A 13,915-nucleotide genomic window follows, 5' to 3' on the forward strand; every position below is an offset into this window, starting at 1 on the left:
GTCTTTAAACGCCCGTGAAAGCCTAAATTCTAACCGGGGTGAAAGATTCAATATTTAACAAAATCACAACTCTTAAAATTAATTTTTAATCACCTCAGTTTAATGAAATCTGAAAAAATTCTGCTTATTGAGGGTAGGCTGACATTTTATTTCCCCCAATTTGGGCACATTAAAACAAAAACAATTTATTTTTTTCATTTTGGATTGCTGTAGTGAATGAGATAGTAGAAAAGTTATCACACTTAAGTCGCCTTCATTCATTGATAAGGGAACAATCCAGAGGGGCTATAAATGGCTTCCAGTAAAGGCTTCCTAGGGCTCAAAGGATGTCACCTCCACCTAGTTTCCCTAAGTTTTGCCTCATTTTCCCTGGAGCTCCTGGCTCTGTGGCCTCCAAATGGCTCCCTGGGGCTCCTGAGGGCCACACCCGCCTCCAATAGGAGGTGTTGGATTGGCCAGCAGATTTCCAGTGGTTCATCCTGATTGGACAGTTTATTGCCCATAATCACTATGGCCATGGTGATTGGCTTAGGCTAAATCAGGTGTGGCCCCTGGACTTGGGAACTACGTCGGGCAGACCACATGGCTAAAAGAAGCTTGGACGCTCTTCCCAGAGGGAAAAAGTGTGCTGTGGCTGCTTTCTGTTGAAAATGTCTACCATTAGAAAGAGTTCATGCTAATTTTAGATGTCTTTATATATTAACAACAACAACAAGCCCAAATGGCTGCTGTGTTCCAGATACTAGTTCTAGTAGGTACGTGAAACAATAATTAAAACAGAGATTCTTTTAGGAGTTTTCAGTCCCTAGGTGGAAAGTCAGTTCAACAGGGAACAAATCACTTATAAAGCCCCCCACAGCTCAGAAGATCACAAAGATGGACTAGCCTACATAGGAGCAGATGACAGAGGTGTCAATAAAAGCTAAGTGATATTTATTCAACCTTCCCCTTAAGAGAGTGTGCAGTTCACTGTAGGAAGTTGCCCATTAAGAGTAGTTGTTGTTTTTTTTTAACTTTAATCAACAATTTGGGATTTTAAAGAATGTCAGTTATTTGAAAAGAGAACATTTTAGGCATATCTAAATTTCCTACTAATTGCAAATGACTGAAAGATGACAGAAGTCACCTTTGTTTCTAATACGCAAAACAGATGTAGAGTTTATTCACATTATAAATTTATAATTTTTTAAACTATCTACGTTTCATTTCTTGCCTTTTTTCCCAAAATATTCCCCATCCCAATTTTTAAGCAGGACTGCATTATTCATTTTTAAATATTTTTTTTCCTCTTCTCCATCTTGGGAACTACTACTTATCCTTCAAATCCAGTTCAAATATAAGTCAGTGCCTTAAATCAGAACCTATCTCAATCCTGTAAATGCAACTTATCAATTACAGAGCCCTGATCCTATTCTGGGAACTCCCAGGGCCCCTCGCTTCTCCTTGCATCTCCAGGAGCTCCATCCTTCCGGACACCCTGCAGACGAGCAACGGACACGGTTGCATTATCCCTTTGCCTGCTTCTCTGCCAAGAAAAATGTTTTCTGGAATCTCTGCATCACACTGTACCAACCTGAGAAAATAAATCAGGGTTCTTTCTGTAGGGGTGGTTAAGTGGAAGAGTGAATGGCTTTGCTCTTAATGATTTCCTTCTGATGAACTCTTGTTGGTGAAGAAATATTGTAGTAGCAAACCTTGCAGTCATGTGTTAGCCCGAGAGGAGACAGGGCCTACAGCTATTACTCTGCCAGTGAGGGCTCAGGGTGGCATTCTGTAACAGACAGTGCACTCCTAGGCTTCTAAATTCCAGAGGATCGGGTACAGAGTGGCAAGCAGTCTGGTCTACAGCCCTGGGATTATAAAACTCTAAAACCTTGACTTCTTAGCTAAGAAACTCATTTGCAATTACTGACCACAGAGAAAGCTCTCCAGAAAATTCCACTTGCTAGAGATAATCTAACTGGGGATTGAAAGAGTACCCCCAAGTCTGTAAATGAGAAGTACACTTGTTACTTGACGTCCTTTGTTTTATTTCGTTGACTAGGAGAAAGCAAACCTACAAAACTAAGTTTGCCCCAAATTCACTCTCACACAACTTTTAAGTGAATCAGAATAATTAGAGCAAAAGTAATATCTTGAGCCTGGTGATGCTGGAGGGACAGGATACCAACCATTGGGCACGCTAGGGGCTATGGCCCGGGTCTCCAGTGAGAAGGGTGGAGTGCCCTCCGAGCACTGCATTTACCTCCATTTTAGTCTTCTCTTAGTGATTCAAATTGGACCTTACAGTATCTTAAGGAGCCCATAAAAAGGCATCAACATGGTAACCTCTTTCCAAGGCCACTTACCACAGTGCCCACCCTCTGAATTAACCCAGCCCTTCACGGGTCTAAAATTGTCCCTGTTCCTGGCTCAGCCATTTGTACCTTTCAGGTGCATGCTGTCCCGAGCATCAATTACTGGGTTCAGCTGAGGATCTGTGGTCCTGTCTGCTCTTCCTGTCATACCACTCTCAGCATGACAAAGTAGAATCAGAAATGTTCCTATTTAGCGCTAAGTCAAGCATACATCCCTGATCTAGCGTCCATAAACAAAAACAAAAGTCCAAAGTATTTATGGTCAGCCCAACTTTCCAGGCAAATGAAACAGAATCTTTTAAATTGGGTGCTATTTAGAGTAGCTGGACTGGAACTGTGTCATTTTCTATGAGGTTTTTCAAGGCCTTGGGTTCTCTGCTGTTATAGTTTCTCTCTCTCTCTTTAATGGATTTCGAGGCCAGTTCTAGATTAACAACTTACATTTTTTTTTTTTTTTTATAACTATGACCCGAAACTCTTTTCTGAGGTTCAGATTTCTATGCATTTCACTTAGGCTTTCATATATTTGGGAAGACTCAACTGCGATTCTCAATTTTTCTCCTCCCACTCCCAGGAGTCTCCCTAATCTCTTGTTATAGCATCCAAACGGCCTCAAGCTATAAACGTGGGATTCACTCTTGATTATTTTTCCTTCAACCCCAGTATTATTTTCCCTTTAATCCCAGTACTGAATCCATCACTAAATTATGCTATTCTTCCTATAAGATATATATGTACTTATAGATGTACATATACATATATACATATATATGTGTGTGTTTCCACTCATTTCATTACATCTCCACTCTTACCACACTCTCTAAGCCAGTGGTTCTCAAAGTAAATACCATCAGCATAACACAGGGACTCCTTAAAAGGCAAATATTTGGGCCTCCTTCCACTCCCAGATGTTCTGAATCAGAAACTCTGGAGGTGGACCCAGCAACATGTGTTTTTACACGCCTTCCAGACGGTTATGTTGCACACTGAAGTTTGAGAACCCCTTCACTAAGCCATTCTATTTTAGCTCGACAACTGCAGTGCACTCTTTTTTTTTTTTTTGATGTTGGGGGTAGGAGTTTATTAATTAATTTATTCATTTTTGCTGCGTTGGGTCTTAGTTTCCATGCGGGGGCTTTCTCTAGTTGTGGCAAACGGGGGCCACTCTTCATCGCGGTGCGCGGGCCTCTCACTGTCGTGGCCTCTCTTGCTGCGAAGCACAGGCTCCAGACGCGCAGGCCCTTTGCTATTCATTACCTTCTCAGCAGACAAAATATTTTTTATTCCTAATTCTGCTCCAGTCACTCCCTTAATACTTCTCTGTGGCTTTGAAATGCACTCAGAATAAAATTTTAGAAATATTTACCGTGGCCTACAAGGGACTGCCTGCTCTGGCTCTTACCTACTGCCCTAACTTCTCCTCCCTGTCCCCTCCCTTTGCTACACCATGGCAGTGTCTGCCTTCTGACCTGCTCCGTGGATCACTCATTCTCCCTCCATCACCTGCTCCTCATACAGTAGGCTCCTCTCCACCTCTATTATTCCTTTTCCCACCCTGCCTCTAACCACACTTGGGAATTTCCACACACATATCTCTTGTTTACCATGTAACTCTGCCCGAGATGTTCAATTATGTGCAAACAGGGACCATGTTTATTTCGATTTCCACTGTGTACATACTGCCTCCTACAACGCTTATCACGACAGGTGCTTTCAGACAAACAAACAAACAAAACCTACTTGCTGAATGGCCAATAAGATACAATTCATATAAAGCTTAAAATAGAAACCAAACAAAGAATAATCTTCCTGTCAGCTCACTGGGGTGGTGGACCTTGAGAGAGAAAGGACAGGACAGATACAAGCAGAGCCAAGCAGGACAATGTACAAAGGAGGTAAATGTCCTGTCGTGGCTTCATCAACGCCCCCTTTACGCACAATCCTTTCTTCTAAAAATCATAACCCAAGCTCTACTGCCCCCAAAACAGCAATTTTGCATTCTACTCTCAAAAAGCCCTGATCTCAATCATTTCCAAAGTGCCTCCTAAGGTATACGCCAATAAAGGCTAATGGCATAATTTCCAGGGTTGGAAGAGACATTAGAAGGACTTTTCTGGGATAGGGCCTGTGATGGTTCTTTGTATGTGTCAACTGGATGAGGCCATGGGAGGGGGGTGCCCTGGTATTTAGTTATACGTTATACAGGGTCTGTCTGTGAGGGAGTTTCTGGATGAGATACACATTTGAATTGGTGACTGAGTAAAGAAGTTACTCACCAGTGTACGTGCGCCTCAGATAATCTGAGGAGCTGAGCAGAATTAAAGTCTGAATATGAGAGAATCCTCCTTCTCTCTGCCTATCTTTGAGCTGGGACATTAGTCTCCTGCTGCGTTCACACTCAGACTGGAGCTTACACCATTAACTCTCCTGGGTCTCCAGCTTGCCAAGTGCAGATCTTGGGACTTCTCAGCCTTCATAAGAATTGTGAGCCAATTTCTTATAATCTATCTATCTATCTATCTTATTGGTTCTGTTTCTCTGGAGAATGCATAATAATGCAGGGCTCTGCCGGACACAAGAAAATTGTGTTTGTATATATTACTATTTCAAAGTAGATTTGTGGACCTTGGCGAGCCCTACCTGATTTATAAGCCTTACCCAATATACCTGTCCACAATATCCCTGGTGAATGTCATACTCAAGCTTGATGCCACATCAAAGGACCTACTGCAGAACTTCTTGAAGTGTAAACGGTCCAGCACATCTCAGCAGAAGAGGCCCTGCAGCACTCCTGATGCTCTGACTTCTGCCGTCACCCCCAGGCTCCAGGACCTCAGCCACCAGGCTCAGGCCTGGCCTATTTAAGTTCCCTCCCAGGAGGGGAAGAAAAGCAGGGGATGCACGGTATGCTGAGCTCTAGCTGTGCTGGGCCCAGCCAGGGTGGAGGGACCCTAGCCCGTGTGTTCTTTATTCCCTGGGAAGACTGGATATATTCATTTAAACTAACCATTAATTTCAAATAGAGCATTGTAAGTATTATTAGAAGCACATTATTGAATGTTGAACCTGAAATATTAAAAAAGTGAAAAAAAAACCCCACAAAACTTAAAAGGGTGATTGGAAAGCTGTCAGCTAACACCTAGGCAGGCATATTCCAAACAGAACCACTTCAGGGGAATGTAAATGATAATCACACAAGGCCAGTCAATTATGATGGTGGAACAAGACAAAACAAGGTCACTCTGCCATCATGTGGGAAATTAGACACAAACAAGGATGCTCTGCAACCACAAAAATAACTAGACATCTCCCTTTTCCAGTTCACGTAAGTGTCTACTGTTTTTTAGTTAGTGACAATTCTTGCCCAGCTCTTGTGGTCCCACCTCCTAGATCAAAATCACCAAGACACTGTGTCATCAAACTGTCTCGACTTCCTAAGATGACCTAACCCAAAACTGATCCCTGCTTCCTGAAACCTTCTTAGAAACACCCAACTCAGCCCAAACTCTACAGTGAATCCCATCTGAAGTCCTACATCCTGAAGAAGCTTTGGTGGCAGGAGCTTGTTTTTCATGCAGCGAGTTAAAGAAACCTAACTGTGTTTGACTACAGATGACTTCCTAAAGGGCTCTGGCTAGTGAACTTTGACATAACCTTGCACAGGAAACTGCTTGCTCACTCAAGGTCATGTTTTACAGAAAGAAGGAGTGGTTACGGAAATTTAACACTGATGTCACCCAGAGATTCTCAGTAAAAGCCAAAGGGATTCAGTAAAAACAAACAAACAAACAAACAGCAAATAAGGAAGGAAGGAAGGACAGAAGGGAAAAATAATTTGACCAAGATTAAGATCTCCTCAAAGTATTAAAGTATTAGCTGGTAACTTGTCTTTAAAGCAATCAGAGCCTCAGATGAAACGAGATGAATCACTTAGTTGCCGAGTATAACGTCCGCCATGAACTCCACACACATTTCCTATCCGCGCCATCATCACTGCTGTCACTGATGTATTATTATTGGTCATCAGTCCCTGCTGATGCCCGTAACGAGTTGTATGATCACTTGCGGATGCCCACAAACATACAGACGAGAAGCGTCTGCTTCAGGGAGCATATTAAAAGTCTGTTCACTCATCACAAAAGCAAAGCAAGAGGAACAAGCAAAACTCACATTGAGCTGCAGTTCATCTGTCCACTGTCCGATGAGGCGGTAACCAGGGTTGGTGGTGTTTGTGGTCTGGTACTGGAAGATGTCGTAACGCCCAGGGGCATCCCCATTCTTGTTAAACATCACTGGGGTGCCTGCGCTGCCTGGTGAAGACAAGACGAAGACAGATTTTAGAGTTAAACGAGATTGCTTCTATCTCTTGCTTCCCGGGTAATGGTCTGGAGACCTGGTGATAAGCAAGGTAGCTAGGAGGTAGCCTTGCTGCTTAACAGGTTCCCCCAAGATGCCCCCTGAAACTCCTGGGCAAGTCATCACGATGGTCTGCAAATGCTAATTATGGAAGGTGGGAAGACAATCTGCTTCCCCCTTTGAACAGCTCAATATTTTAATATCTTAAAATATTTTATTCTACGTTGTCCTCTCTTTTAAGGAACAACAATCAAGTGCATTATTTTCAGGAGAAAATATTAAGCTTTGTTGTTGTTGTTATTATTGTTTTAGTGTCCATCAAACACTAAATTGTGGTCAATAAAGAATCATTTCAAGAAATAATAAATACATTTTTAAAATGAAAATACTAGAGAAACAAAAAACAAGCTCAAAAGTTCACTTACATACACAGCTGAACACTCACTGCATTTAAAAAATATTTTTGGCTGATTATTTCTAATTTGCTTTAAACGATAACCAGTCTTAAATGCTTAGCAGTTTGCCTGGTGAACGCTTAATAAACAATGGATTCTTTCTCAATTTTCTATTTGGATCTTATTTAAAATGTCTATCTTAAGATAAAGCTAATGCTTTGGCACAATTAGACACTGAAGTCCATTTAAAAAGACTAATGCATGTTTTGAAAAATATATATAAAGTCAAAGTTGGATATGAGTGAAAAGTCCCTTAATATTAATCGTGTGGAACAAGTGGCAAACCATATACAAAGAATGGAAGATGTGAGTTTTTGTTTACTTTTAGCAATACAGCAGTTACAAAAGAATCACCAAAACTTTGTAACTGAGCACTGTTTCTCTCATGATCTATAAAAAACAGGAAAAATACCACTGGCTTCAGCATACGTGACTACTGTCTGCTCTTCCTATAAGTTAATACTAGATCAATATTCCCAGTAGAAAACAGTGAATTTCCTGTCGTTTACAAGGAAGTTTACAGATCAATTAAAGGCTGAAACAGAATCACTGAGAAGATCATTTTGCTATTTTTAGGGGAGGGACGGCATAAGTCTTAGATGTAATGAGCATGAAGCAATTTTGATAATTCTCATTAAAAATGTCAGCTTCTAGGGGATCCTGCAGGAAGATGGCGAAGAGTAAGACACGGAGATCACCTTCCTCCCCACAGATACATCAGAAATACATCTACACGTGGAACAACTCCTACAGAACACCGACTGAACGCTGGCAGAACACGTCAGACCTCCCAAAAGGCAAGAAACTCCCCCACGTACCTGGGTAGGGCAAAAGAAAAAAGAATAAACAGAGACAAAAGAATAGGGACGAGACCTGCACCAGTGGGAGGGAGCTGTGAAGGAGGAGAGGTTTCCACACACTAGAAGCCCCTTCGTGGGCAGAGACTGCGGGTGGCGGAGGTGGGGAGCTTCGGAGCCATGGAGAAGAGCGCAGCAACAGGGGTGCGGAGGGCAAAGCGGAGAGATTCCCGCACAGAGGATCGGTGCCGACCGGCACTCACCAGCCCGAGAGGCTTGTCTGCTCACTGGCCGGGGCGGGCGAGGCTGGGAGCTGAGGCTCCGGTTTCCAGTGAGAAGCCGGAAGAGGACTGGGGTTGGCTGCGTGAACACAGCCTGAAGGGGCTAGTGCGCCACGGCTGGCTGGGAGGGAGTCCGGGAAAAGGTCTGGAGCTGCCGAAGAGGCAAGAGACTTTTTCTTCACTGTTTGTTTCCTGGTGCACGAGGAGAGGGGATTAAGCGCGCCGCTTGAAGGAGCTCCAAAGACGGGCGCGAGCCGCGGCTATCAGCGTGGACCCCAGAGACGGGCATGAGACGCTAAGGCCGCTGTTGCCGCCACCAGGAAGCCTGTGTGCGAGCACAGGTCACTCTCCACACCGCCCCTCCCGGGAGCCTGTGCAGCCCGCCACTGCCAGGGTCCCGGGATCCAGGGACAGCTTCCCGGGAGAACGCGCGGTGCGCCTCAGGCTGGTGCAACATCATGCCGGTCTCTGCAGCCGCGGGCTCGCCCCGCATCCGTACCCCTCCCTGCCCCGGCCTGAGCCAGAGCCCCCGAATCAGCTGCTCCTTTAACCCCGTCCTGTCTGAGTGAAGAACAGATGCCCTCAGGCGACCTATACACAGAGGCGGGTCCAAATCCAAAGCTGAGCCCCCGGAGCTGTGTGAACAAAGAAGAGAAAGGGAAATCTCTCCCAGCAGCCTCAGGAGCAGTGGATTAAAGCTCCACATTCAACTTGATGTACCCTGCATCGCTGGAAAACCTGAATAGACGATGAATCATCCCAAAGTGAGGAGGTGGACTTTGAGAGCAAGAGATATTATTTTTCCCCCTTTTCCTCTTTTTGTGTGTATGTGTATGTTTCTGTGTGAGATTTCTTCTGTATAGCTTTGCTTTCAACCATTTGTCCTAGGGTTCTGTCCGTCCGTTTTTGGGTATTTTTTACTTAAAAAAATTGTTTTTTCCTTAATAATTATTTTTTATTTTAATAACTTTATATTATTTTATCTTTATTTTATTTTATACTCCTTCTTTTCCTTCCTCCCTCCCTTCCTCCCTTTCTCTCTTTCTCCCTTTTATTCTGAGCCGTGTGGATGAAAGGCTCTTGGTGCTCCAGCCAGGCGTCAGGGCTGTGCCTCTGAGGCTGTGCTCTCTGGGAGAGCCAAGTTCAGGACACTGGTCCACAAGAGACCTCCCAGCTCCATGTAATATCAAACGGCGAAAATCTCCCAGAGATCTCCATCTCAACACCAACACCCAGCTCCACTCAACGACCAGCAAGCTACAGTGCTGGACACCCTATGCCCAACAACTAGCAAGACAAGAACACAGCCCCATCCATTAGCAGAGAGGCTGCCTAAAATCATAATAAGGCTACAGACACCCCAAAACACACCACCAGATGTGGACCTGCCCACCAGAAAGACAAGATCCAGCCTCATCCACCAGAACACAGGCACTAGTCCCCTCTACCAGAAAGCCTACACAACCCACTGAACCAACCTGAGCCACTGGGGACACACACCAAAAACAACAGGAACTATGAACCTGCAGCCAGCGAAAAGGAGACCCCAAGCACAGTAACATGAAGGAAAATGAGAAGACACAAAAACACACAGCATATGAAGGAGCAAGATAAAAACCCACCTGACCTAACAAATGAAGAGGAAATAGGCAGTCTACCTGGAAAAGAATTCAGAATAATGATAGTAAAAATGTTCCAAAATCTTGGAAATACAACAGAGAAAATTCAAGAAACATTTAACAAGGACCTAGAAGAATTAAAGGGGAAACAAGCAATGATGAACAATATAATAAATGAAATTAAAAATACTTGAGATGGGATCAAAAGCAGAATAACTGAGGCAGAAGAACGGATAAGTGACCTGGAAAATAAAATAGTGGAAATAACTACTGCAGAGAAGAATAAAGAAAAAAGAATGAAAAGAACTGAGGACAGTCTCAGAGACCTCTGGGACAACATTAAATGCACCAACATTCAAATTATATGGGTCCCAGAAGAAGAGAAAAAGAAAGGGACTGAGAAAATATTTGAAGAGATTATAGTTGAAAACTTCCCTAATATGGGAAAGGAAATAGTCAATCAAGTCCAGGAAGCACAGAGAGTCCCATACAGGATAAAACCAAGGAGAAACACACCAAAACACATATTAATCAAACTGTCAAAAATTAAACACAAAGAAAACATATTAAAAGCAGCAAGGGGAAAACAACAAATAACACACAAGGGAATCCCCATAAGGTTAACAGCTGATCTTTCAGCAGAAACTCTGCAAGCCAGAAGGAAGTGGCAGGACATATTTAAAGTAATGAAGGAGAAAAACCTACAACCAAGATTACTCTACCCAGCAAGGAGCTCATTCAGATTTGATGGAGAAATTAAAACCTTTACAGACAAGCAAAAGCTGAGAGAGTTCAGCACCAGCAAACGAGCTTTACAATACATGCTAAAGGAACTTCTCTAGGCAAGAAACACAAGAGAAGGAAAAGACCTACAAGAACAAACCCGAAACAATTAAGTAAGTGGTAATAGGAACAATACATATTGATAATTACCTTAAATGTAAATGGACTAAATGCTCCTAACAAAAGACACAGACTGGCTGAATGGATACAAAAACAAGACCCACATATATGCTGTCTACAAGAGACCCACTTCAGACCTAGGAACACATACAGACTGAAAGTGAGGGGATGGAAAAAGATATTCCATGCAAATGGAAACCAAAAGAAAGCTGCAGTAGCAATTTTCATATCAGACAAAATATACTTTAAGTGAAAGACTTACAAGAGACAAAGAAGGACACTACATAATGATCAAGGGATTGATCCATGAAGAAGATATAACAATTGTAAATATTTATGTACCCAAGATAGGAGCACCTCAATACATAAGGCAAATACTAACAGCCATAAAAGGGGAAATCGACAGTAACACATTCATAGTAGGGGACTTTAACACCCCACTTTCACCAATGGACAGATCATCCAAAATGAAAATAAATAAGGAAACACAAGCTTTAAATGATACATTAAACAAGATGGACTAAATTGATATTTATAGGACATTCCATCCAAAAACAACAGAATACACATTTTTCTCAAGTGCTCATGGTACATTCTACAGGATATATCATATCTTGGGTCACAAATCTAGCCTTGGTAAATTGAAGAAAATTGAAATCGTATCAAGTATCTTTTCTGACCACAACGCTATGAGACTAGATATCAATTACAGGAAAAGATCTGTAAAAAATACAAACACATGGAGGCTAAACAATACACTACTTAATAATGAAGTGATCACTGAAGAAATCAAAGAGGAAATCAAAAAATACCTAGAAACAAATGAAAATGGAGACACGACAGCCCAAAACTTATGGGATGCAGCAAAAACAGCTCTAAGAGGGAAGTTTATAGCAATACAATCCTACCGTAAGAAACAGGAAACATCTCGAATAAACAACCTAACCTTGCAGCTAAAGCAATTATAGAAAGAAGAACAAAAATCCTGGTTAGCAGAAGGAAAGAAATCATAAAGATTAGATCAGAAATAAATGAAAAAGAAATGAAAGAAATGATAGCAAAGATCAATAAAACTAAAAGCTGGTTCTTTGAGAAGATAACAAAATTGATAAACCATTAGCCAGACTCATCAAGAAAAAAAGGGAGAAGACTCAAATCAACAGAATTAGAAATGAAAAAGGAGAAGTAACTACTGATACTGCAGAAATACAAAAGATCATGAGAGATTACTACTAGCAACTCTATGCCAATAAAATGGACAACCTGGAAGAAATGGACAAATTCTTAGAAATACAAAACCTGCCAAGATTGAATCAGGAAGAAAAAGAAAATATGAACAGACTAATCACAAGCACTGAAATTGAAACTGTGATTTAAAATCTTCCAACAAACAAAAGCCCAGGACCAGATGGCTTCACAAGTGAATTCTATCAAACATTTAGAGAAGAGCTAACACCTATCTTTCTCAAACTCTTCCAAAAGATAGCAGAGGGAGGAACACTCCCAAACTCATTCTATGAGGTCATCATCACCCCGATACCAAAACCAGACAAAGATGTCACAAAGAAAGAAAACTATAGGCCAATATCACGGATGAGCATAGATGCAAAAATCCAACGAAATACTAGCAAACAGAATCCAAAAGCACATTAAAAGGATCATACCCCATGATCAAGTGGGGTTTATTCCAGAAATGCAAGGATTCTTCAATTCACGCAAATCAATCAACGTGATACACCATATTAACAAACTGAAGGAGAAAAACCATATGATCATCTCAATAGATGCAGAGAAAGCTTTTGACAAAATTCAACACCCATTTATGATAAAAACCCTGCAGAAAGTAGGCATAGAGGGAACTTTCCTCAACATAATAAAGGCCATATATGACATACCCACAGCCAGCATTGTCCTCAATGGTGAAAAACTGAAACCATTTCCACTAAGATCAGGAACAAGACAAGGTTGCCCACTCTCACCACTCTTATTCAACCTAGTTTTGGAAGTTTTAGCCACAGCAATCAGAGAAGAAAAGGAAATAAAAGGAATCCAAAATGGAAAATAAGAAGTAAAGCTGTCACTGTTTGCAGACGACATGGTACTATACATAGAGAATCCTAAAGATGCTACCAGAAAACTGCTAGAACTAATCAATGAATTTGGTAAAGTAGCAGGATACAAAATGAATGCACAGAAATCTCTGGCATTCCTATACACTAATGATGAAAAATCTGAAAGTGAAATTAAGAAAACACTCCCATTACCATTGCAACAAAAACAATAAAATATCTAGGAATAAACCTACCTAAGGAGACAAAAGACCTGTATGCAGAAAATTATAAGCCCCTGATGCAAGAAATTAAAGATGATACAAATAGATGGAGAGATATAGGATGTTCTTCAATTGGAAGAATCAACATTGTGAAAATGACTCTACTACCCCAAATAATCTACAGATTCAATGCAATCCCTATCAAACTATCAGTGGCATTTTTCAAAGAACTAGAACGAAAATTTTCACCATTTGTATGGAAACACAAAAGACCCCGAATAGCCAAAGCAACCTTGAGAACGAAAAACGGAGCTGTTGGAATCAGGCTCTCTGACTTCAGACTATACTATAAAGCTACAGTAATCAAGACAGTATGGTACTGGCACAAAAACAGAAATATAGATCAACGGAACAGGATAGAAAGCCTAGAGATAAACCCACACACATATGGTCACCTTATCTTTGATAAAGGAGGCAGGAATGTACGGTGGAGAAAGGACAGCCTCTTCAAGAAGTGGTGCTGGGAAAACTGGACAAGTACATGGAAAAGTATGAGATTAGAACACTCCCTAACACCATACACAAAAATAAACTCAAAATGGATTACAGACCTAAATGTAAGGCCAGAAACTATCAAACTCTTAGAGGAAAACATAGGCAGAACACTCTATGACATAAATCACAGCAAGATCCTTTTTGACCCACCTCCTAGAGAAATGGAAATAAAAAGAAAAATAAACAAATGGGACCTAATGAACCTTAAAAGCTTTTGCAGAGCAAAGGTTACCATAAACAAGCCCAAAAGACAACCCTCAGAATGGGAGAAAATAGTTGCAAATGAAGCAACTGACAAAGGATTAATCTCCAAAATTTAC

At 41.6% G+C, this 13,915-nt stretch overlaps 1 protein-coding gene across 15 annotated transcripts in view; it reads right to left on the minus strand.

Annotated features, from left to right (window-relative positions):
- Nucleotides 1–13,915, minus strand: part of GRM7 (glutamate metabotropic receptor 7) — an 840,756-nt gene that overhangs the window by 274,249 nt on the left and 552,592 nt on the right. For all 15 annotated transcript variants that reach the window (XR_010842481.1, XR_010842477.1, XR_010842478.1 and 12 more), the window contains exon 7: nucleotides 6,528–6,667. Coding sequence is in view for 6 of the 15 variants with exons in the window: in XM_059076083.2 (XP_058932066.1) it covers nucleotides 6,528–6,667 (140 nt within the window). In the remaining 9 variants the exon portion in view is untranslated. The remainder of the gene's footprint in view (nucleotides 1–6,527; nucleotides 6,668–13,915) is intronic.

Source organism: Kogia breviceps, chromosome 10 (assembly GCF_026419965.1).
Source record: "Kogia breviceps isolate mKogBre1 chromosome 10, mKogBre1 haplotype 1, whole genome shotgun sequence".
Classification (NCBI taxonomy): Eukaryota; Metazoa; Chordata; class Mammalia; order Artiodactyla; family Physeteridae; genus Kogia; species Kogia breviceps.